The 26,283-nt window shown below is 36.3% G+C and overlaps 1 protein-coding gene across 7 annotated transcripts; it reads right to left on the bottom strand.

Annotated features, from left to right (window-relative positions):
- Nucleotides 1-161: 161 nt before the first annotated feature.
- On the bottom strand, nucleotides 162-26,283 carry NT5C3A (5'-nucleotidase, cytosolic IIIA). Of its 7 annotated transcripts, none has more exons than XM_031059406.1 (11): nucleotides 26,188-26,206; nucleotides 12,666-12,772; nucleotides 10,064-10,114; nucleotides 5,794-5,892; nucleotides 5,282-5,351; nucleotides 4,554-4,600; nucleotides 4,320-4,405; nucleotides 3,953-4,042; nucleotides 2,550-2,712; nucleotides 2,019-2,219; nucleotides 162-1,289 (listed from the first exon to the last, which is right to left on the bottom strand). In XM_031059406.1, exons 4-11 carry the CDS (start codon nucleotides 5,890-5,892, stop codon nucleotides 1,188-1,190), a joined length of 858 nt encoding a protein of 285 aa, XP_030915266.1. In that variant the 5' UTR covers nucleotides 10,064-10,114; nucleotides 12,666-12,772; nucleotides 26,188-26,206; the 3' UTR covers nucleotides 162-1,187. The 7 variants fall into 7 exon arrangements, with proteins under 7 accessions (XP_030915266.1, XP_005423969.1, XP_030915265.1 ...); XM_005423912.1 differs by lacking the exon at nucleotides 26,188-26,206 and adding an exon at nucleotides 13,156-13,227; XM_031059405.1 differs by lacking the exon at nucleotides 10,064-10,114 and having other exon boundaries at nucleotides 26,188-26,283.

Genomic DNA, 26,283 nt, shown 5'->3' with positions numbered 1-26,283 from the left:
GCCATTTCTTGAGATGTGTTGTAATTCTGGTGGAAGAGAATGCAGATCTAAACTCTCCCACATTGTCATTACACTTCCTCAGGGAACGGAAGATGGCACAGTTTCTGTTCTGTATAAAAGAAAGCAGAGGGGAACAATGATTATATTGCACATTAGGGGAGTTGCATGATTTGCTCTCTTTTATTAATGAATAGATTTAGTACAGCCCAGACCTCACAGGAGCAGGGTCACAACTTCATCTTTAACTCATCCTGCAACTTATCTGAGCAAGCCTCTGAAATTGTGGCTGTATTAAGCTGTGCTCTGTACACAATGCTGAGAGGTGCTGTAATGTGCTCAGTACAGAGGAAAAACTTTCAGAAGATTTTTTTTTTGTGGTGAGGGTGGTGAAACTGGCAGAGGTTGCCCAGAGAGGTGGTAGATGCCCCATTCCTGGAAACATCTAGGGTCTGGTTGGATAGGGCTCTGAGCAGCCTGGTCTAGTTCAGGATGCCCCTGCTCATTGCAGACAGGCTGTGGACTATCAGTTTGTGAAACCATCTGTTGTTACAAAGATGAGAACATTTATCTCAGACACACTAACTTAAAACATTCTTCCCATTTCACAGAGAATAAAGAAACAGTAAGGATAGACAATGTTGTGCAATGATGCAAAAATATGAAGAAGAAACACTGCCTGAATTGGGTGAATAAAAGCATTTTTACTGATGAAAAATATATGTATGAAAAACTTGTGTGAAATTATGTAGCATATGAGTAAGATCCTTCAAAGTACAGCTGAGACCGAAATGTCTTTGAAAAGGCAACAAATGCACACTCTCTTTACACAGCATTTACACCTTCAATTTTACAAAATAGCCACGTTTTCCAAATGCTGCTCTGAAATGCCTGATTAAAAAGGACAGTGAACCACAGTATCCCATCAGCAGCAGTTTATCACATCTATAAATCCAATTTAGATCTTGTTATAACAGGAGTGTGAGACAAAGAACAGTGTAAGAGCAGTAAAAGGAGCTTGTAGTTGATAATTGATACAATATATATTCCATAATACCGAAATGAAGATAAAAGTTTTAAATTAAATCAAACAGTTCCGTAAATGAATAATAAACACATCTAAGATAGCACATGTGTGCTCTTCTGTCCAGTTGCCTCCTGGAAGGAATGGAGTGACTTGAGACTGCAATTTACAGGATTTTCTGTAGAATGGAGTTGGCAACTTCCAGGGATTCATCTTTCACCAAGACAATATCATAAGAGTCCATGTATTTTTCCAAAAGCTCATCTACCTAATTGCAGAAAGGATAAAGAGAAAGACCCCCTTAGTTATAGAATTAATTATTGAAAGAGTTTTTGTCATTAAAATATTGCCCAATCTTTCTACCAAATTCTCAGAATAAGCCATGTAAATAATGTATTGCTCCTACAAGTGAATTCCACATGAGGACAGAGTAGGAGTAGCCTGACCTGAAGTGCATTCCAAGATATAATACCTCATGTTTATTCCAGGATGTCACACACAGAGATACTGAAAGAACAACTACTTCTGGAAGGGCAGGGAGAAATATAAACTGAAGTTTTCTCTCTCATCAAACCAAATGGATATTCATTATAACTTAGCAAATAATCAGTTGAATGTCACTTAAAACCCCCAAAAAGTAAAGAGGAGTGACTGCCTGGATTTGTTTTTTGTGAGATTATAATTTTTCTCAATTATCAATTTATTACTGAAAGGAGGAGAAGCCACAGGAATTTAACAGAATTAATTTTTATAGCCTCTGAATTTTACTTCTCTAGGAAACACCTATTTAGAAGTAGCTCTGTACAAAAACCAAGGCAATATATACTTGTGGCTCTGAGCTTATTAGGGTTAGTAAAAAATCTATGAAAAAAATATTTGAAATGTCAACCCAAATGGGTTAAACACTTGATTTGATATTTGAACCACATTATAACGAACCTGTTTCTAACTCCCAGTGCTTCATTCAAAGCTTACAAGGTTATGTAAAGCTACTTACTTTATCATTGAGATAGCCAATCTTAAGAATGTGCTCAACATTTGCTACTCCATCTGCCATACTCAAGTCTCCTTGAGAATCGCCCAGCAGTATGATATTGCTGTTGTCTTTTAGCTGTTTGAAGTACTCTGTGTTCTTCAAGGCACCATCATGTTTGTTGTAAACATGAATCAATTCTCCTTTAAATCCTTTTAATATTCCCTATTGAAAAAAGCAACACTGAAGTTATGTCTGGTACCATTCAGGCAGAACAGCATCTAGAATGAAAGAGCTGATGTTACTATTGAGCCAAGACTGAACTACATAATCTATCATGATGAAGAAGATAAATCAGTTTAGAGTAATGTCATGGCTGTGACAGCACAGTTAGGAGCAGGCAGACAATGATTCTCCCTGCTTCGAGGAGTGTATAGATCTATCTATCTATCTATCTATCTATGTCTTGTAGTGCATATAAATAGATACTAAATACCAGAAACAGTGTGGTATTTATGAAACATGTTTGATAAGAATGTGTTATTTCATACGTACGTTTTCGTCAAAATCCATGAAATTGGAAACCACTTTGACATTAGAATGGTAGACCCCAGCCTGGTGGATTACTTCTTCAAGAATGTCACCAATCCCAGCAGAAAATATGAACACAGGAATATTATGTTCACTGAGCTTATCAAAGAAGTTCTCATACCCTTCTCTGCAACACAATGAAAATACAAATCAAATCTCAAATAAAGAAAGCCAAGAAAAGTCCCAGTTTTTAGGAGACAATCACATCATCTTTGGAAAAGAATTAATATTTCTTGAGCACTTTACTGCATTTCTTTTATTCACCTTTTCAGGTCAGCATGATCCATCAACCTAACACAAGGCATGTTTGCAAGAAACTTTTGCATCAAGCTGTTTAGTATTGGTCTGTATAATTTCTGCCCCCAAAATATCGAATCATGTTTTAAAGATTCAAAACCACTTCCCCCTCCCTAAGTACTCCAGAACAAGCAATCAGAGCTCACTCTAGCTACTATCAGGCTGTACATAACTTTTCAATCTTCCTTGTTTAAATATGTGACTTTCTTTAGGGTCATTACTATAAAAAAAATTTTGTCTTTAAATCTTCAAAACATTTATTGTTTTGTTTACTGAAAGATTTTTAGTATGCAGTACCCTATGTATAGCATTCCAGGAACAAGATAATATTATCTCTATATGCTTTCTTCATACAGACATAGATTGGTAGAATTTTACATTTTAAAAAAAGTATTGTGGAAGTTCTGGAAAGAATTTTAGCTTGTGGATGAAGATTCAATCAACATGGACTTAAGCTTTCAAACAGGCAGAGACTGGCTCCTTGTCTTTTGTACAAAAAATAAGGATTCAGTCAGTGTTATAAACAAATACTTTCAGAATTTAAATTCTAACATCCTGTTTCAGTATTCCAAAATTTACAGTTTTACAGGGCTTTCAAAGAGATGGAAATCACAGCACATTTTGGACAAGGATTTTGCTGTCTTTTAAACTTGCCTTCAGCCATAGAAGAACAATATTTCATATAACATATAAAACATGTTCCTCAAGTGTTTCTCAAAGGAATTAAGTTACACTTCACATTGCTCTTAAAAAAAAAGGATCACCAGTGCCATTTAAAGAGGATGAAAGTCTATGGAAATTAAACTTGTAGAGAAGGGACTAAAAAAAGTTTCAGATCTCTGCTTTATACACTGAAATTATTGTCTGCATTTAGATAGATACAACACACTAATTAAGTGGGAGCATGGAGAGCTCAATGTGGTCCAAAGTCAAGGTGTCTCATTCTCAGGAAAATGTGTGGGTTTTTAAATTTCCCTTTCCTTTTTTTTCCCCTCCCCCCAACACTCAGGAAGAATCTACAGAAAATGCTCTGAAACAGATTGATATAATTCAAATCAAAAGGAACTTACTTCAGCATAACATCAGATTCCCTTACAATTTCTGCAAACTTGTCCTTCTGTAAGCCTTGTTCAATGAGTAGTGCGTGAGATTTATGGTACCTAGAACATAAACAGAAAATGGGTTGAATGTTGCTTACATCACACCGCAACACTTACTAAGGATCACCTTTCATTAAATTTCATGATGAAAAAAGCATCCTGTATGGTTAATTATTGCTTATTCAGATTAAGAGCAAAACAAAACCAGTTGTACAAAACTTTAAGAGATTAATTCAGTTAATGTGGTAGCTAAAAGCTAAATACTGCCATTGATTTGCTTTTAGACACTTACTAAATCTAATATTAATACAACCTGAAAGTAGGAGGTGTCTCTTACCATTCTACCATATATGGGTATTTCTCTTCAATGGTGAGAGCTGGATCAATTTCAATGGCATAGTAAGTTTCTTTCAGCTGAAATAACTGAAGGGGGAAAAAAACCCATCAGATGTTTAATGTATTTAATAAAATACATTGGGGTTTGGACTAAGCAATCGAAATAACACTCTTGTCAGGGAATAATGACAAATGTCTGTACAACAAACCAAATGCTTGTAGGTTTTTTGTTTACCTTTTTCCGACATTCATCTGTGATAATCTTAGAGTTATCAATGATGTCTGGGAAAGGGATGAAAAAAAAGACAGTTAAACAAGATGATACATTTCTTTTACTTTGCTCTACAACACTGTAAATGGCACAGATGACAATGTCTGGTGACATACTAATAGGTTTCCTCAGAACCTTTCTTACCGGCAGCCAGCAAAAAGCACATTTTTCTTCATAAATATAAAGGTGCCCTTCCCTTAATCTCTCAGTTACAGGCTTTTGTATCTGTTTTTTGAGATTTAACTGTTTTCAAAATCATTCTGAGGCATCCTATATGTTTTAGAGTTCCCACTTCTCCTTGTTTGTTCCAAAAGCATAAGGATAAAATTGCCAAGAATTCTAAGGAGTTTACAATCTGGTTCTTGCAGGTGTCAGGACTATGATGGGTTCTTGAAAAACAAAAGTCAATCATGCCATATTTAGCCACTAACATCTGAGTGTTCAAAACTTAATGTTTTAATTGTGAATGGCAACTTATCTGATTTAATTAACACAGATTTTGATTATTTTATATATATATATATATGCACATAAAAACACAGTCACTAGAATACTTTGTCAGTAGGTTGTACAGATTAGGTAACAAGTCAATATAAAATTTCATTTGGAAATAAATTGAATAGAAAATTAAAATATAGGAAAAACTAAAAGGAGCAAACAAATCAATCTGTATTAAAAAAAAAAGTACTCACTATGACAAGTTGGACATCTTTTTCCATTGTAGGAAAATCTACTTAATGTCATATCAAAATCTGTAATAATCTATTTAAGGAAAGAAAAAGCAAAACTGTCTTACAACATGGAGGAACAAAATAAAGAATGGCTAGAAATTCTGAACGATCAACAATAGCTGCAGCTGAGTAGCATGTGTGTCACAGAATCCTCCCTATTCTATTGAGCCATTGTCATGGAAGCTAGCATATCCCAGAAGAGTAATGTTTTTTCTAACAAAACTGTTTTTCTCATTTCTTTGCTGAGAATATATTCTGAAATTACTAAGCTTCTATGCTTATGTCATTTACTTAACTAGCGTCTGGCTGAATTACAGTTGAATCAACAAGGACTATTTAAAGAGTTAACATGTCTAAGTTTTGGAACATCTTGAAGGTTGAATTCTATTACATATATACAGATATGCTTAATTTTTTTGGCATAGAGTAACAATCCCACAGTTGCTTTTATTCGAAACTCTTTGCCCCTTTACCTGAAGTTTGGCAGCTCCGCCTTTGATGAGGCCACAAATAATCTCCTCTACTCTTGCTGGATCCTTAATATGGACAGTCTTCTTCTGAAATTCTGGCATCTATGAAGGGTAAGAACAAAGACATAAATACACTTGCAGAGGAAAACCTTCTAGGCAATAGCTGCTGTCCATCAGGTTGGAAGCTCTGCATCTACATGCAGTTTCATGTGACATCAAGACATGGTCAGGACAGAAAGACAAGAGTAAGAAGAAGCAGAAAATACTCTGGATGTATTAATAAATGACTGCATACTGACCTGTTTGCTTACAACATCTGTTTTCATTTCCTTTCCTAATATCACTTTATTCAATAAGTTGACACTCAGAAAAGGTCATTATAGTTGTAGGAAAAAAGGGAGATATGTAGGAACAAGACATATGGGATCATCTTGTGATTGAGGTATGTCACTAGGAGATGGTACATCTTAAAACCAACTCTCTTTGCAATTAATATGCCCTTAAAGTATCAGAGATAAAGAAGACATCTATTGTTTCCTTGAGAATGCTGAATGAGTGTTAACTGAGTACTTCAATACAACAAGGCTGTGCAGCAATCCCTCCTCCCTAGCCAGTCCATCAATTGCTATCATTACCTATTTCACTGTACACTTTTGAATTAACATGATATCACACTATATATTCCTTATGGATAAAATATATTTCTTGAATATTATGCTAAATGAAGAATTTGGTGTAAAACAATAAAAAAACCCCTAAAACCCCATTCTTCCCCAAACAATTCCCCAAGCCTTTGTTTACTCTAAGAGTTTATCTTCAAACCTGCAGAACGGTAGAAGAACTATTTATTTACAGGAATTCCCCAATGTAGCATGTATTTATTTCCTTTACAATCATGTATGGTCCCATTCTAAAAAAAAGATATCGGACATTTGCAATCTGTCTAAACGGGAATTTATGAGTAGTAAGCTTTATTTTCTGTTTATAAAACTTCAGAGATGATAAAGTGTTAGGAATTACATTTTTAACATTCTCATCCTTCAACCTTCATTTTCTTAATGCTAGCATGTAATCAGTGCTGCAACGAGCTAATTAAAAAGAAAAAAAAGGTGGGGGGAGATTCTATTTCAGGACATTTCTGGACCCAGAGTTCTCGTATCACCAATTGTCAGTAAGCCATGCAGAACTGTTTCTTCCAGCTCTTGATGCTAGTAAGTATTTTCTTCACTAGTAACAGCCAACTTGCAGTCAAATTGCAATTTGGTTATCACATAAGAAAACAGGTGCCATTTTAAAGTATTGCAAACATATGTTTTTGTAAGGGAAAAGACACTTGTGTGCCAGACATAAGAAGGATCCAAATACACCTTGAAATATCAGCTCTAGTCCACTCTGTTCTCAGGTGGGAGCAAAACATTGCAGCTACGTCCTTATCAGATGAGCAGAGGCTCATCTAACTGTTCAAAACCCCCACTCACATATTCTTCACATTCCTCAACTACCTGTATGTTTAGAAAAGTTTGCTGAATGTCTAATTTTCCTTACTATAATTTTAAGTCATTCAAATTGGAGAAACATGTTCTTTTTCTCAGATGCTCACTGGATAAATTTTCCTCTTCTGCCTGAATGTAAAACCCCAGTGTTCTTCAATCTTCTTTTGCAGAACACAATTTTCTAAATCTCTGATAATTCTTGATGTTGTCTTGGCCCACCCACTTGAACCACATTGTTTTTCCAACACAGCATCCATGACTGTGGGTAAAACCTTTCTGCTCTGCTCTGGCAAGGCCTTGGCTGAAGGGCCACTTTGGCCCTTGTCTTCAGGTAGCATCTTTCCACGTACATTAAAATACATGCCCTCTGTTATCAGTAATATGGTGAGAACAACTCAAATTCAGCTGGTAATAACCAAATATTCTCCAAAATGACTCCTAGAAAGAAATGGGTATTTGTTCAAAGTGTTAAATTTTACATTTAATCTTTCTGGATTGTATATTTTCCTCCATGTCAGCGCTCCTATCTTTCAGTAAAACAAATAATTCTAAATCCCCACTGTGCTTACAGCCACTTCCTGGCTGATATCCTCAGACACTGCTGAAAATCGAAAACAGAAATCCTTCTAGAACCCTAATCATGAGTCTCTGATAAATTTCCAAGTTTTTCTACCCATTCAATATTTTCACCTATACCACAGTATCTTGTCAAAAATTGAGTCCTGAACAGGGTATTCACTACTTACTTCTTTGCTTTATAAATCTCATAAAGAAACAAACTCTATTAATTTCACTTTGGAAGAATTAAGGTTTTCCTTTCCAATCCTTTGGCAAAGACATTTTCTGTAGAAGTGGTATCTCCTAAGCCAATATCCCCGAGTTCCTTGTGTTGTTACAGTGCCTTGCTACTACTTCTTTTAGCACAGCCACAAAAAGTACATCAGGATTGACTTCCAGCTCTCAGCTACTTCCCAGGCTGGGAGTCATTGAGAAAGCTAATGAGTGTTGACAAGAAATAGAATTCCTGAAAAATATTCATTAAAGAATTCACTAATCTTTTGAGATATACCTTTACAAAGCATTTATTTATTCACAATTAGCAGCACATCTAGCTTCACAAAACAAAATTAAGCTTTCCACTTTTTTCTGCATATTCAATATCCTTTATAATGAAGCACAAAGCACTTTGACTTGGTAATTTTTGTCCTGTAAATTGACTAATCTAATTTCTTCAACTTTCAGGAAATTATATATGTATTTTAGATTTGGAATGCAAAAATCAAACAGTGGAATCTAAATGCATGCTTTTTAAAGAAGCAGTTAAGCATTATTTGGTTTACTTAGAAACTAAGCAACAGATTTCCTAATATAATTAACTTAAACAGATATTGGGGTAGATGGAGAGATCAGAGGAAGGGACTGGATGAGGAAAATTGGATTGTTTGGTACTGTTTCATTTCAGACTGAGCCCTTTTGTAAGTTTCTGAAACAACCTGAGGAAAATTCTTGGTAAACATTTTAGTAGATCATGTTAAACAAGAAATTGCTTAAGATTTTAAGTATGATGAAAGCTTCCTGCTTTGATGTTGTAAACTCATACTCAAGATCAGTTAATACGATTAATTTATGTCTAACACATTTTTCATTTTTGCACACAAATTCGTTGAAGAGTATTTTAATTTAGGGGTGGGAGAAAGTCTTCTGCAGCAAGTATAACCCGAACATTTTCATTCTCACAGGCACTTTTAGAGGAAGAAACAAGTCTATGTTACAGGCATGACATCTGATAAAGCCGCAGACAAATAGGGTTAGACAAAATAGCCACTTTTCCTATCACTAGTTCCTTGTATTAATATTTGTGACTGAACATTAAGCAGCAATACTTTTATTTATTCTTTATCATTATTACAGTAGAAGTAAACGAAACTGTCTAAGGACTGGGTAAATGAAACTGAAACTGCAGCCACCAATTTTCTGGCAAACTGTTTCCTCCAGTGTTTTACACTTCTGCCCAGTTTAGCTGTTGTTTTGTGGTTGCATATTTGCCATTCTTCTCAGTTGAAAGAGAAAAGCAGACTGTAGTTGGAAAGAACTGATAAGACAGATGAAAGAGTAAAGGGTGAAAAATTCAGTCAATTTGATAAAAGAAGTGTTTCTATTTACTGTTTAAGAAAATTCTAGCAGTCAATTCTAGCAGTGTGCACACATAAACCTCCAAAAATTCTGATGCACCAGTTGACTGGGATGAGCACAGATAGAGAAGAAGCCAACCAAAAATCTCCACAGCACTTAACCAAGTCAAGAAAGGTTTTCAGAACCAGGAGCTTCTACATACAGAACTAAAACTACATAAGCACAGGAAAAGGAATTAAAAATTCATTGTGACATCTGAAAGTACATAATGTTAAATAACTTAAGTGCCCCTATTTATTCTGTCATATTATAAAAGTGTGAGAAGAGTTTTGCTTTCTTACCAACAGCATCTATATGCTAATGAATAGCTCAGAGGCTGGTGTGTCTTAAAACATATGTATGGCAACTCCCAAAGGTAATTTGTGGCTGGCATACACACTGGCCACAAACACATTTTAGTTTCTAGTCTCTGACATTTTTTAGGAGCCTTGGAGAGAAGGAAGAACAAAACTGAAAAAGATTATTTTAAAGGTTGAGCTTAGTTGGATTTATGAAAAAGAAAACAATTATCTGCTTGTTTATGATAGCAGGTAACTGGAATAAGGGTGTAGGAAATTATTTTGTAGCTAAGAATGTTATGGTCATACCTTGAGGAATGAACAGTAATGGATTCACGCAGCTTTGGAAATTCCCCAGTCCTACAAACCACAGAATGGGTCATTTACCACAAGGATAGTTCTGAAAATTACAAATCTATTTAGTACATGAGACATGCATCTGTGTAGCTGGGTTAAATAAAGAGAAGTATTTGCCATATTGAATTTTAGTTTTGAAATGAAGTTTCTTATAAGCAACTGGATAACAGAAGTGCAAAATAACTGCTTTTATGTATCCAGGTGCTGCTTAGTACATAAGTTGTCTTCTTAGTACGTGAAGCAGCGTGTATCTAAGTGCATGCTGTGTCAAATTGATTATAAAACAGGAGCTGGTGATAAGACCTGTCATTCATTTTAGTGATCTAAGTGAATTTACAGCTGCCATCATAGACATTTCCAACTAGGTATCCCAGGAAATGAAAAACTGATTTGGTCCACAAGGAGTAATGTCATGTTCTGGAGCTAGGATTATACTGAATTTTTCAATCTACTGAGTGTTGGAGGTACAGCAGTTGCTTTCCTCCCCCTACCCAGTAAAACAAGTCCTGATGATTAACACAAAAATTTAAAAAAATCTAATGAAAAACTCCATATAAAGGACAACTGAGTGACCTTTTGTGTTCACTGTCAGTAATTTTAAGTAGGGAAGGATGAGTTGATGAATTACTTGCTATCTTAACTACATAGAGATATGGCTCATTTCACAATCAGCTCTAGACACAGAGCCTGAAATATTACCAGTACTAACTCAAACTGTAGGAGGTTGTTATCATAAGTCTGCTAAGTAATGCTCTGACGAAGGACATAAAAAAATGGTGCAGAGTATTTTTATACTGATACCCTGTAAGCCTACACTACTTGGCAAATACCAAGTTTTCTTATTTTGTAAAGCTCATCTACTATGGAAGCCTCCCAAAAACCAAATCACTGCTAAGAAAACACCCTGGATTATAAGTGGAAAAAAATTTAAGGAAACTTCTCTATAAATCTCAATGATTGACGGACTACTTTGTTAGATGTCAGTAATTCTGAATCACAGTAAGAACTGTTCTCACACTTGTAAATGCATTAAAAATATTCAACAAAACTTCAGATTACCATAATGTCATGAAAAGGCCAGGGTAATAAATAAGATCTAAATAAGGATCTAGCTGTAATGCTATTGACAGGATGTGAATTTCAATTATAACACAATTTCTGTTTTCCTACTTTGTTGGTAAACCTGCCTTAGACTAGACTAGGTTTCAAACCTGTTATCTTTTGATAGAGAGAACACACAACGGTGGGCTGGCAGGGAGAGAGAGCTATCCATGTTATTTCTGAGCAAGGCAAATGGAAATCAAAGTGATAAACTGGCTAGGGGAAAATTATTTGTAAATTTTATTCTAATCTATGGTGACAGCTTCCAGGTACAAGAGTATAAACCAAGACTAAATGACGTTTATTTTGGGAACTGCAGATGCCCAGTTTCAAGGTCTTAGACTAGCTCTCACATATATTCACTTATGGACATGTACCAAAAAAGGCAGGGCATGGCAGCAGTGATAGCTATGAAATTTGATACCCAGAAGGTACAGAAAACTAGTTTTGGTGTTCTTGGTGGAAGAAAGAAACAGTTTGGTAAAAATATAAAGAAATACGGTACATTCCTTAATTTACATGTTATTTTCCAATCCTTTTTTTTTCTTTTTTCTCTTTCTATTATTATAGAACATGACTTGCTCTAGAAAACAAAGCTTAAAAAACTTCTGAAAGCATGCAAGCTTCTCTATGTTATTTCTGCTGGTTGCAACATCTGAGTTGCAAGAAACTGGGGAGCTATAACAAAATCCACAGAATGACACTGTGGGGATCTTTTCCTCCATATGCTTATGGTCATGTATAAAGCAAGACTGCTTGTAATTCAGACAATTTGAATTCTGGCCCATTAGTGCAACAGAGGTCCCTCTTAGCTGCTCCAACTGTTAGTAGGCTTATATTTTAAACAGGAACATCAAAAGGGACTGGACATGAGTGTAATCACATCAATCACTCCATTATGTGCAGCTAGCCAGGAGAACTTCACTAGTAATTGTGCACTCTTCTAGCATAATCTGAGCTCAGGACAGAGACTCACTAATTTATAATTCCCAAAACCCATAATATATGTTATATTCAGATGATGCAAGCTCAAATATGGTAAGAAATCCTTAGTAACTAGTAATTACCAAATTACTATTTTAGTAGTTCTGCCAAGAAATAGCTTTAGGACTGCTTAGTTAAATAGTAGTTATTATGGGAATAAAACAAGAGAACACTGAGTATCTTCACAGTTCCTTGATAACATGCTGTAAAACTAGATACCCAGCACAGGTTATATGAAGTAACTGAAAATGGGTTCACTGCTTAAGCTATTTTAAGACATGTCATAGAATGCACAGTAAAAATAATTTTTCCCGTCTTACTGTGTTTATTTATTTACATATTTTTATACTTAATGTGCTGGATTCTGATACTGAATTTGGAAAAAAAAACCCTTATAAAAATCTGGAGAGAGCGCTTTCACAGAAAACATGACAACAGCATTTCCTCTTGTTTTTTTAAAGGAGAGTACCTGTGCGTTGAGCTTAGGGCACTCCTGATTCTTCTGTCCTGGATTTTGTCCTACTGCAACAGCATAGGTGGCAAGCAGAGTCCAGAGATGCAGGGCTTGCATGCAGGCTGCCAACAAAAACCAACCAAATCCTTTAAGAATTGGTCTGCTATATTATGTGGTCTTTCTAGTCCTGCTGTATAAAATAAAAGCCGACATGCATGGTACATAGTGACATCACTGTGAAAATACCAAGACTTCAGAATAGTCTGATACATAGTTAAAAGTAGAGGAATATTTAACCTATTCAATGAAAACCACTAAGTATATTTATTCCTTTGATGCTGTTGCTCCTTCTATGCTATCAAATTTTTAATTTAAAAATACGGTTTTTTAGGTTTTTTCACAGTCACAATTAACAACTGTAAGTAAGCCCTCAGCTCATAACCTTGGCTTAAAAACACAGGCAAGAAGACAGTCAATACTGCTGACAGAAGCTGCGCACACTTACCAGAGGGTTTTGCAGGAGCAGCTGCAGAAGCAAAAGAAAATTCCTCTTGCTTGAGACACACTAATATAGCAGCACAGAGTGCAGTTGAGGGCGTTTCCAAATACAGCCTGACTAATCCCCGTGCAAAACCCCAGGGTCCTGTGACGCACGTCAGCACTGCACAGCAGTTTGTTATGCTCAGCAGCACAGCCCGACGGGCTTACAGATCATCAGCTGGTTCACCAACAACAAAACCTTTGACCTTCACTGAATGAACAGCCTTCATGGATGCAGCAGGCAAATTTGGGCTGCTCTAACAGAGGAAGGCAGCTGTTGTTCAAAGCAGAAGTTTACTATTTTGTTACTTTTTAGCCCTTTTATAAAATCTTTCCAAGTATTTCAGGATTTCCTGTTGCACAGTGCCACAAATTTCTTAGAGCTTTGTTGACATGGTTTCATTAATGTTTACTAGGCAGCACACATTCATTCATGTAGAAGGAGCAAATGAATTAATGAATCTTTGTTTTGGCTGTAATTATCTGTGTGATACTGAAACAGGAAATCAAGGAGCCTTGTTTGTCAGGATTTTTGAGAGCCAAGGCAACTCCACATAGTTTTAGAAGTTTGTCATTAGGCATGCTGCCTGATCAAAGATCATAACTAGGTGACAGAAGACGGATTAAAAAGAAATGATCTTTAGAGTGAGGGGATGAAGGAACTATTGTCTAATTGTATTTTACATTTTGAAGTTGTGTAAATGCTAGCGTCACGCAAAGCTGACTATTGCTATAGCAGCAGTGCAAGCTTCTCTATTACTGCCCTATAACTCATGTTCAACCTCAGGTTTATGATCCCTGTTTCAGGATGCCAGGACTAACCACCAACACCAGGCCAATTCATACATGGCCACTAATGTGACCAGTGTAATTGTCAGAGCTGAAGCAAGGGCAGGTTACAAGTGTAGCATGTACAAAACCTGTAACACTATAAAAACCCCCAACAATAGCAGGATTCTAGAAATTAATTAGTTATGAAAAGATCCTTTGAAGTGTGCTTTCTACACTTCAAAAAAAAACAACAGACCTTCTGAATGATACAGTAGATCCACATGTTTTGTGTCTGCATTCCAGCTGTAGGCTACTATGTAGTCTATCAGGATTCCTCAGTGTATCTGACCTACATGTGCACTTTCATTTTGTTTTCAGAGGTGTTCTCTATTTTGAGCCAACAAAACTGAATACTTGAACTAATACAAAACATGCAACTTTGCTCAACACTTATCCTCTTAGAATTGACCAAGATTCCCTGAAATGTACATGTTAAAGTCTGCTGTATCCTGAAGCAGTGAAAGAGTTTGAAAGGTATGTTCAAAATATAACATAATCCCTGCCATGACTGTAAATAGTAAATTGAACTTACCTGGCATTGGTATTGCCAGGATTCATAGCTACCACTAAACTACTTGTTATAGCATTTGTACACTGTTGTAACAGGTAAGATTCAGAGAATTTTACCCTTTATAGTATTTTAATGTAGGCAGCATGCTTTTCATTAATATTTTTATAATAATGTTTGGGAAACAAATGTATTGCACAGTGTCTTGAATAAATATGAATTATTTGCCCAACAAAAAGCTGGAGTTTATGTCCCTGCTAGATTTCCAATGTGAAAAAAAAATGTTACAAACAATGAAGTAAAATACTATTGCTAGATGAATCATGTAGTTCAGATAGGACATCACTTGATACATTCAGTTTGCAAAGAACCTGCCTTTGAGCTGTCAAGAATCTAAAGAAAGCTAGTTTCCCTTTCAGAAAGCTGGGGAAACAAAAATAAGGTGTTTTTAAAAAAAATTTATTTTACTATTTTTTTTTAAGATTAGGAAAAAAAAAGAGTTACAGAAATTAAGTCCAACTCTCACTGAGTGTTTTTGGTAGCCCAGACTAATTGGAAAGCATTCTAAATGAATGATTACAGTCTCAGTGAAAGCCCTAGAAAATGGCGTGAGCAAAATTTCTGTAAACATTAATACAGCCAACACCTAATTCTTAGAAAAACATCTACGCTATCTTTATCAACAGTGTACTTTCACTCTAATGAAAATGCCATACATGAAACTTCTCAGCTACAAAACAAGACTGTCTTTGCAACTCCAAGAAATCTTTGTGTACAACACTTTAATTACCACAGCTCCTACTAACCACATTCTATTACTGCTGATTTGAGTCTGTTGAGCATTTTGTTTACAGTGTTTAATGTCTGGTAAAAGAGGAGTTAAAATGAACACAGATTTTTTCACAGAGAGAGAAATAAACTCCAGCATGACATTTCTACTCTCGAAATATGGAAGGTCATTTCAATATATTTTAAGAACCACAAACTGAAGAGGTGTAGTTATTTCAACAGATACATTCTATTTTAACATTTTCTCTTTGGCTGAGGGCCATATCTTGACTACAGAATATTCTACACAGAAAAAGAGAGAGAGGAAAAAGAGAACAACACTGAAAACACTAGACGATCTATAATTTATATAAGACTGGGAAAAGGTTCAACTTTATATGCTCGTGTGTTAGGTGAACTTGGTTTGTAGAGGATGCTCTTGAATATGAAGCACTGCAAGTTTTAGTCTAAAGCAAAGAAAAGCTGGTTCTACTAGTTCTTCCACACCTGTGACCTAGGTTGCATCCATTTGTGGAAAGAATTAGCACAGGTATATTGCCTAAGCAAGTAAGCTGAGCTTTTTCTTCAACTAATAAATGGAATACTTCAACTAAACTGACATAAACTTTTAAAGATCAAGAAAGAGGTCATAGCTTTTTAGAATATTTCCTACAGTATTTAGAGGTGACTGAATAATGTGTAAGGGGATTGAATCTTTGGTGTAAACATTAGCTAGTGTCTTCTCATGAGCTTACTAGCTTTTATTCCTGTTTAGTGACCCTACCACAACTGAACAATTTTTGAATATATCCCTATGTATTTAGTATGTTGCTTGACTTTACTTGAGCAATACCTTGCTTTATTGTAGGGATCAATTTTAAACATTAAAGAACTGTATTTGTTGCCTACTTTTGCTTTTGTACTAAGTTTACTTAGTACAGATTTTCCAAAACAGCCTACTTGATATAACCTCATGAGACAGGGAAAGGTACCTGAACCTTGGTACTCAAGTACCAAGACCAAGCAGAAGAAAGGAATCAATACAACCCTACTGTACTCAAACATGATTATTATTCATGCCCTAGTGAATTGAGTTAATGAGCAGCATAATGGCTCCAGGAGTAGCTTTTTATATCTGTGACAATTACAAGGAAAGTAAGATCAATGGTCAGTTTGATGAAGCTGGAGTACATAAAGGTTTAGAAGGTTGCTTGCAGGAATTTTGGATACCACTTATCTTTGCAGTACAGGTTTGGTGTAAAAACCCATGGCAGCCATATTTACAGTTGGTATGACGCAAAGAACTATGATTTGTATATGAAAGTGTGTGCCTGTCATAGAGATCACTTGTGAGGAGTGTAAATAATTCTAAAAAGAAAGAGCTTGAACAGCATGTTATGAAAGAGTGCTAAGAACATATTAAAGACTGAATTCAACAAATTGTGATAAATCCAGAGATGGCACATGCTAAGTAGCTGAGGCTCTTAATCTGAATGGTATCACAAGATATACCTGTGATATTAAAATCTCTATATCTTTTAATAGAGATTTTCTTGATCTGATCAGAGATCCAGGTTTCTTTACAGTTCATGGGAAAACTGGTGATCATCTCATAGTTGATCATTTATGACTGTACTGAACACAAAGCTTAATGTCAACACACACACTAAAACAAGTCCTTAAGCATTTCTTCTTCTGTTTAATACATTTCTCTGATGATAGAATAAAAGATATTGCAGCATCATTGTCCCTTAAGCAGCAGCTTCTTACGCTTACAAAATCATTCTAAAATAAGAGATTTCTGTTGGTGACAGATCAACAGACATTTTGGATCTTATAAGAAAATGAAGAACTAATAATAACTAGGGTCTACATTTCCAGTATTTCCTGTGATCCTGTCAGTTATGAGTTTGGGCAAGAATTTAATCTGAGAGAATAAAGGAGGTAAAAAACATACAGAACAGTTCTGGGGTGAATGAATGCAGCTCAGGCATTTTTTTCTCTGATTGTATATTAGGGGAATCACCTAATCTTTGTGCTTACCTGCCATTCCCTCATTGTGGAGAGATTTAACCTCTATAACTGGCAGATTAAAAGAAAAGGTATGTATTATTTAGTTATCAGTAAGTATCTGGAAATGATGAAGAGATCTTCAGACATTTCTAATGATAATCTTGGAAATACCACAACTATCTAGCCAAATTTAAACTGATGGGTTTTTTAATCATCATTGCTTCTCTCCTGCCCTTGTGAAAAAAAAAAGAATATAAAAATATTCTAAATGTAAGCAAGTTCACATCAATACAATTTATCACATTACACTTAATTTTTAAAAATAGCTTCTAAAGCACCAGGATTAAAAGAAGAATTCAAGGTTGTAACACCCTTTCATTGCTTGGCTGAAGAATATGGAGGATTTTTTCTTGGCCTTCATACATACATTTCACTATTCTTACCAGAGCTTTTAGGATAAAATCTTTATAAATCCATTATGAACGTGGAGCTTAAATACCAAAGCCAGTTCTGGTTTCTCTACCTTACACGGAATAAACTAGAACTGGAAAAGGCCCTCCATCCTTCCTTTTTCCTGTCCATTCTTCTTCTGAGAACACAGATAATAATTTTTGAAAAATAAGATTTTTTTTATTTGAATGGTACTGTCATTTTCCTTTAATACTGCTATGGAGTCCATTTCCCTATATTATACAGAATCTAATGCTTTCTTAAAGAATACTTACAGGTGAGGCACCTGGTACAAATAATCCTTTTCAAAATACCTAGGCAAACAATGTAGAATTCTAATAACTGGCAGTATGTAAATATACTGTGGTACATTTACAAATCATTGATTCTGAATTAGCTATCAGGTATGCAAAAGCTCACCTTGCATAATAAGGTCATTTTGATGAGCTATACTATTTTCCCCCCAAACTGTACATTCACATGTATACCTTCTATAATTAAATATCCTGTATATATCTACATGGACATGCATTGAAAGAACTTAAACAAATGCCTGTTTCCCTAGAAGTTTCCCATGTAACACTATCTAGAATGGAATTTGCATTAAGGCCAAGGCTTGGACTGAAGCAGTTGCTGCTGATTCTCTTTTTCTCTTATCTGCTTCTAAGAAAAAAAAATCAGCTTAGATTTTTTTTCACTAAGCCTAAGAATGCTGTATCTAGATCAAATAAACTCTGACCCTTGAATAGTGGAGTTGTGGGACTCAGTTTGAAAGCAAAGTCAGCAGGACAAAGTTTAATCTACAATACATTACCAGACACTACATGGAAGAATTAAGTGCTAATATAATATTCCAATTAAATTACACATTGAGACTAATGAATTTTTTAACTGTTAGGTTCTCTTTGATTACACACTCTTTTTTAAAGTAATTGAAAAAAAATTCCATTAAATCAAAAGATGAAATACAACTACCAAACACTTCTTTTAAAGGTAACAGGCAGAAGCATCACGACTTGAGGCATGAAGGATTGTTTTGACTCCACACCTCCTTGTTTTATGAGTGTTTCTCACTGCTGGACCCATTCAAAGATGCACTGGGATGTCATATTTCTTGTATCTCTGTGTACTTGCCTTCTGGAAGTGTTCAAAACCAATACTGCCACTACTATTCTTTGCACTCTACTATTGCTGAAGTACCAATAGTGCTACTGCTTTGTGCTAATTTCTACCCTTCAATTTCATGTATGATTTTTCCATGGCAACGTGCAGACCAAACTGAGGCTTACCTATCAGTGATACTCACTGCAAAGGCACATGCAGCTGATTATAGTAAGTGTTGCCATAATAGCTGCTGAGTGAAAAAAATCACATTTTTGGTCTGATAACTAGTAAGCTTCTGACAAAGAGGGAAAGCTTTAAGGGAACAAGATTAATGGAACATTTCAGTGGTATTCATTCTGTCATTTTAACTCCTAGGTAAAAAAAACTAAACCACAAATAAACTAGGATTATTTCAGTGATCCAATTTGCAGAGCAGACAAACAAATCTTTATAAAGGAGTGCAGGAAGGAAATGACAGTTAATGAGTGGGAAACAAGAAAGAACATGCACATTTGAACAGGAATTTTCTTGGTGGTGAACCCAGCTCAGGAAGGCTGAAAGTCTGTATTCAGACACTTAATTGTCCAAGTCTGGGCTTTACCGAAGCACTTTCAAAATAAAATAAAATAAAATAAGTAAATTAATTAATTAATTTTTTAAAGATTGAGATATATGAAAGTAGGAGCCACATTTCCTTCCAGCAATAGGTATTATTGCTATAATTTAGAGAAATGTTGTTTAAAATTATTTTTGTAATTATCTTCTGAGGTAAGTCAGTGCAATTCTCTATTATTTTGAGGTATTAGTGAAAATATTATAGTTACTTTTAGTATTTAAACATGGTGTCTTCTTTGACCTGTGTGCTGCAATCTTAAACATATGTCCACTTGTACTGAAAAATGCCTTCTCTTTTTTTTGGCATTTATACAAAGCACTCTTGATTAGGCAAATTAAAAAAATTCTGTGGACTTTTAATGGACACGATTTTTTTTTTCTTGAACCATCAAAAGCTCCCCATAAATAACCTATGAAAATGTTGACTAACAAACAGCCACAGATTCCAATCTAATGGCACACTGCCCGTCAAGCTGCTGCATGATAGCCATTGAACTAAAATGTTGCATACTGCAGTCATAAGTTCTCTGATGTTTTACAGCAGCTGACCCCTGGTGATTGATGACTTTTGGATGGGAGAAAGAGACTGACATCCAGCAACTGGTCAAGATAAGAGCTGTATGAAGACTGTGCCCCAGGAAGAAGAAGTTTCCGTAGATCAACTACTACACAATGCTGTGACTGCAAGAAGGCCAGTTAGACTTCACACACACCCTCCATAACAATATAAACGTCTCTCTTGCCCAGTCCTATCTGGCCTTCTATCCCTACGCAGTGGTTAGGAAAGGAAGGCAGGAAGAAGAGCTGCGAGGTGCTCCTGCCCCTCAGCTGTGCTTAGCCTGATTTCAGCGCTGAGCGCTGGCCGGCAGCAGAGAGGTAGATGGCTGTTGCTGTGGGCCCGGTGCAGCGGGAGCGGTCCGGCTGAACGCGCCTGAGCGCAGCGGGGCAGTGGCCGGGAAAAGGCCCCGCTGAGGGCCAGGATTCCCTACAGGGACAGGTTCCTCCCAAAGCCGGTTCCTCCCGGTGCAGCGGGAGCAGTCCGGCTGAACGCGCCTGCCCGCAGCGGGCAGTGGCCGGGAAAAGCCAGCGCTGAGGGCCAGGATTCCCTGCAGGAACAGGTTTCTCCCAAAGCAGCGGCCGCCGCCTCACACACGGCTCCTGCCAGCGCCACCTGCTGCTCCGAGCCGCCTGCTGCAGCACGACAAGCCCGACCCGCCACCGTGAAAATCAATTAATTACTCTCTGACAAACGCACCAAAACACGGCAACAAAAGCTAAGTCTGCTTCTCTTCTAGGATTTTTCCTTAAGCTCCCTCCAGTAGTAACCCTTGGAGGAAGTGAAGTGTACCCTGTATTTCACTTGCACAAAATACACTTGTGTATGCACACATGGAGGGAAGAGTGGTGGCTGATGGCTTGAACTAGCCAACACAGAAAAGAATACGTATTTTGCATGTATGAACTAATTCATGCCAGTGAAAATAAAGAGTAAAAGGCAGCTCTGGTGGTGTTTTTTGGGTGATTTTTTGTTTGTTTGGTTGTTTTTCTTTAAAGAAAGGACTTCAAAAGTTCAGGCATTTAGCAAGTTTCCAATCCAGACGTACACAAATTATGATGTTTTTACATTTACAGGTACATTGCTATTGAATTCATCACTAGTATTCATCTACTTATAAATGCATGGATCCATACCCTGCATCTCTTACATTAATCAGTTCAGATACTTTCTATAAAAGCTGGTAGTTCTTGTTAACTCAAGACTGAAAGTATGACTGGAGTGCTACACAACTTTAATTCATAATATGAACAGATTTGTGATGATATGCGTATTCAGGCTAAAAACTAAAAAATCCCTTATTACTGCTTATATTGTTTGACAGTTAAAGGTAAACATGTTTAAGACTTACAGTATTTAAGCTGTAAAAGAGTTTAATAGAACAGATGCCATAGGTCAACTGGTAAAAACGATTATCACAAACAGGAGAAAAATCATGTAAAATATGACAACACATAGCAAGCATTTATTAAAAGGTAAATATATTTTAGAGCAGAATGAGTAAATGAAAGATTGACTTTCTGTCTCGGAGAAAGACTTTATACAAAAGATAAAAGAAAGCAGCAAAAAAAGCTCTTCTGAGTCTAAACCTACAATCTATATTGTATCCTGACATGCCTACACTGACTACTTGGAACTCAGTTTTCATGTACAGATCATCAGTATGTTTTTGATAACTGTTATAATTTGCATAAATGATTTCTAAAGAAACTAATTCAGAATTATAGATTTAATCTTCCCATACCCATCCCTTGCAAGAATGTAGGTTTCAAGACCTACTGAATTAAAAAAAAAAAAAACCCAACACAGGCAGGAACAACTTCAGAAAATTAAGACCTACTTCTGAAACAGATAGCTGCATTGTAGGATCAGTTTACTATACTAAATGAAGTAAAATATTAGTATGTACATAATTTTGACAGTGATAGGAGAAAACAATGGAATTCAGTCAATTTTTATTCTCCTGGGATACAAATTTCCTAAATTTCTAACTGAATTATTTTACAGTGAGAATGAAACCTGTTACTGGTATCCAAGTTATATCAACATGCATTGTCCTTAGGGTTTTTTCTGCCCTGTGAAAACTTGCTTTACAAGCCACATGTTAGGTGACTAATATGATGCACAGTGGCTGCCATTAGGCAGCTTGGTATCATGCACTATCTAGGTGGCATATATTGTGATTATCTCTGCAAACAGCATGTGGGCAAAAAACCTTGTTTTAGTAATTGGTGTCTACCACTGCCAGTTGATTTTTCTATTGAGGAATACAGTCTAAAAAACCCCCAAGGTTTATAGGAATAGTTATATAGCATCTCCAGTAGTCATGTCAAATTTAACTTAGTTTTAAGACGTTAACAATTATCTAAAAATGATTCTAATATTCTAGTAATGTAAGGGCTCTCAGTCACATGTCAATAGGTAGCAGTGCTATTAGGAGTTCCTTCACTTTTCACTACTTAGGTTCATACATCACAGCACCATTCTTTTTGAACAATATTCCCAAATGGATCATATCACTGCATGGCTCTTGAGCACATCCAGATAGTGACAGTGTCCTGCAAAAGCTTCATTAGAGGGAGTCATCTTCCTTCCAATCCCCTTTTAATGATTCCAGTTTACTCAGACTCAAACCCTTCTTCAGCTCTGTACAGGCATAAGCACATGAAGGAGTTGCAAATACCAACCACTTGGACTCCTGAATATGTAAGCTACACATTACACACTCTGCTTTTTACTCTGCTGGGAGGTCAACCTGCCAGAGCAACGTCACAGTTACTATAACAACTAGTTACCAGCAACAAGACAAGAATAAAGAAGTGCTGTGTGATTGCTGCCAGTTGTATCTTCATCTGTGGCACAAATGCTCTTATGCCCTACGAAACAAGAACAGTCTCACCAGAGACTGCCAGGTAAAAGAAAATAATAATAATTTAAGAAATACACCTCCCAATGCCTCTAACAGTTATACTCACAGAATATGTTCCTTTATTTCTTAGGCAAGCAGATAAATAGCAGTAACCTTGCTTATTAATTTCCTTATTTCCCTTCAGGTAAACACTACTACTGCAAAAATCCATGCATTTATTTCCTTCTTTAACACAATAAAAAGTGTACTGTCCAGAAACAGTTGAGTGGCTGAAACGTTTCCGGTAAACTGAGCAACGGCTTTAAAGTTGATTTTAATTCGATGTTGCTGAACTTTGATACAAAGTCTCTTTTAATGTAATTACACCTCTCACTTCAGGGGCAGATTGGAGAAATGGACAAATGTAACCCAGTTTTCTGGGTGGAAGTCACAGTTTAAGGTATCCTCCTATTCTGTTTTCAACAGGCTCTATTTTGTTTCTTATTCTAAGAGAAAAAAAAATAAATTAAAAGCTCCAAAACCAAAGGGTGAGTAACAAGCTTCTGAAAAAAACCTCAAGATTTTAACAACTTTATTTATGAAACAGCCAACAAAATATACTGTTACTCCTCTAAGAAGTTTTTTCTGATGTTAAGTCCATATTTTAATTAATTTGTGCTTCTGCTTACAGATGAATGTTTTTGAAATATTTAGGCAATGTTTTTCACTCTAGTTTGTGAACACCAGTTTTCTGCTGAGCTGATCAAAAGCTCGGCAAAAAGTAATCAAAAATTGAAATTGAAGTCTATTGGCAATACAACCATTTGCTGTATAGGAATACACAACTTAATTGCAAACTTGTCTGTGGCTTGAAAAATCTAAAAGACAATATTACTATAAGGTTTAATCTCCTTCTAAAATACCCGGGAAACATTTTCTAAGAAGTTACTCTGAAAATCTAATTAATTGGTCACCATCCCTTTAAATTACAGTGAGCAACCTTGTAGTTAACTTTTGTTTTCACCTGACTGTGTAAACACTTGTACAGTTTCACAAAATTGGTAAGTGGCTGTGCAAAGTAATAGCACAAGGCTTGGAGAGATGTTTGTTTCTTACCACACAGAGTGAAACTTCATGTGACCATTACTATTAATGCCTCTGTTACTTCAGAAGTGGAGCTGAAGTAACTCTCTACATTCATGAGTGCCTAAGGGAAACTCCCTGTTTGCAAACTACACACTGTGGATGAAGACACAATATTAACATTTTAATTATAAATTTAATCCTTTTTTATCAAATAAGATGAAGCAATTTTAAGATGTCTCCATTAAGCTTAAATTTCTCTATTAGGCTAATTGGCATGCTTAAGGAATTAATCTACTGAAATGTGAGCTAGATATTTAAGAATTACTTGATTTCATTATTCAGCAAGGAAAGAGGGTTACTTTTTCCCACAATGCTTGAGAATCCTTTCCACTTTTCTTCACAACATTTCTTCTTGGCATCATAATCCTTGATATTAACTTCTCTTATAGATGTTCTCTTTAATTTGTAAAAGTTCCCGTCTTTTTAGCACTTAAAGCTGTATTTTTTTTTACTTACACTTGGGTTTTTTTATTCACCTAACTTTATTTTGACTAAGAAAAAAAATTGCTGTAGTTAATTATAATGAAATAATGTTTAATTCACATAACTAAGATGTAAATAGGCCTGATCCCAACTGCTTTTGATAAAAGTTATACATCAAGGTAATTCTGAGTCTAATGTGGATATAAAACTACAGTGTAATGTTCCCCAAAGAAAATTTGAACCAAAAATCTGCTGAAAATATAAGAATGAGGCCATAATTTTAATCTGACACAGAAGACCAGCCTGGTATTGGAAGAAAATACATTTCAATAAGGCAGTATTGTTTCTTACCACCATCCTAAATTACACTAAGTTACAGACTGGAAAAAGCATCTTCTCCTCCACAGCTCAAAGAAAGGTCTCCCCTGTCATAAAATAAAACTGATACAGTGTCTTGTAAATAACAATCATTGAATCAAATCTGCATTGGTGGATAAAAGAAAGTTCTTCAGAATGCAGCATATTCAAATAAAATGCATGTACATATTTTTGCCCATACTTGACCAACTCAACACTTTGGTATGAAGTTTACATAACTATTTCCCTTATTTCAAAGAAATTCCACAGCCTGAATACATGTATCCACTGAAAATACTATGGAAGAAAGAACACCTTCATCTTTAGAACTAAGGATGTTTGCTAGCTAAAGTGGCAATCCAAACTTTCTGCTCTCCCATGAGCCATTGGAAATGTGCTGGAGAAACTAAAAACCAAGTCATCCCCCTCCAAATTGTCAGATGACATGACTGATGACTAGAAACAGTATTTTTTCAACAGTAAGTGATGCCTCTACAATTAGCAAAAATTTCAAGTAGAATTCTTCTTTGGACTCACGTTATCACAAACTGCCCTGCATGAATTCCACTGGCAAGCATGGCAATGTGTGGCCAAATGAGCACTTAGGCAGGTCGCAATTTCCATACAGAATCCTAGCTCTTACTAAAATCTGTTTCCACGTGTAATTATAAAAATTCATCAGAGCTTTCAGTAAAATTCAGCAGGGGAGATCACAAAATACCCATAACTAACATCAGGTGCCTTGACGATTTCAGTCCTGTTCTTTGGTACGGCGGTATCCAAATCACAAAATTTGAAGGACTTCCACATAATCAGCACGTTGTCCAAACTAAGATCTTTTACGACCCAATTATTCATAAGAAGATATTTAAATAATTTCCTAAACAACAAGTTTTACAAGGGCAGCTAGAGAGAGCGAGCTCCATCTTCCTTTTATAGTAACCGTGAACAGACTGTGCTTCCCAGTTTCAACAGATGGCTGAACACGTGTTGTGCGCGTGTCTGTTTTTCTTTTAAACTAATTGCGAGCAGGCTTGTAAATTACCACCAAGACCCACAGGTACATATGTATCCTACAGGTACATATGGGCCGGACAGGGCAGGGCAGGACGGCGCAGACCCTTTCCTCACGCACCTTTTCCGAGCTAGTGGGTCACGCTGAGAGGGAATGAACAGCTCCTCCTGCCTCCAGCGCCTGTCCTTACAGAAATCCCAAAGTGAGCTCAAGGTCCCCCCTCTGCCCTTCCAAACATCCCCTCGGGATACCCGCCTGGCTCCGGGGGAGAGGCCGTGGGGAGCCGCCGGCCGCAGGAGAGGAAGGACAAGGAGAAGGGAGTGCATGCAGGGGCCGAGGGGCTCTCGGCCTCTTACCACGTACCATCTCGATGATCTTGGTCTTCTTACCCGTCTTCTTCTTCATGGTGAAGATGTACTGCGCCAGTACCACCCCGCCCACCAGCGCGCACACGCTGGC

This window comes from Geospiza fortis, unplaced genomic scaffold (assembly GCF_000277835.1).
Source record: "Geospiza fortis unplaced genomic scaffold, GeoFor_1.0 scaffold346, whole genome shotgun sequence".
NCBI lineage: Eukaryota > Metazoa > Chordata > Aves > Passeriformes > Thraupidae > Geospiza > Geospiza fortis.
This window is presented reverse-complemented; position numbering and strand designations above follow the sequence as displayed.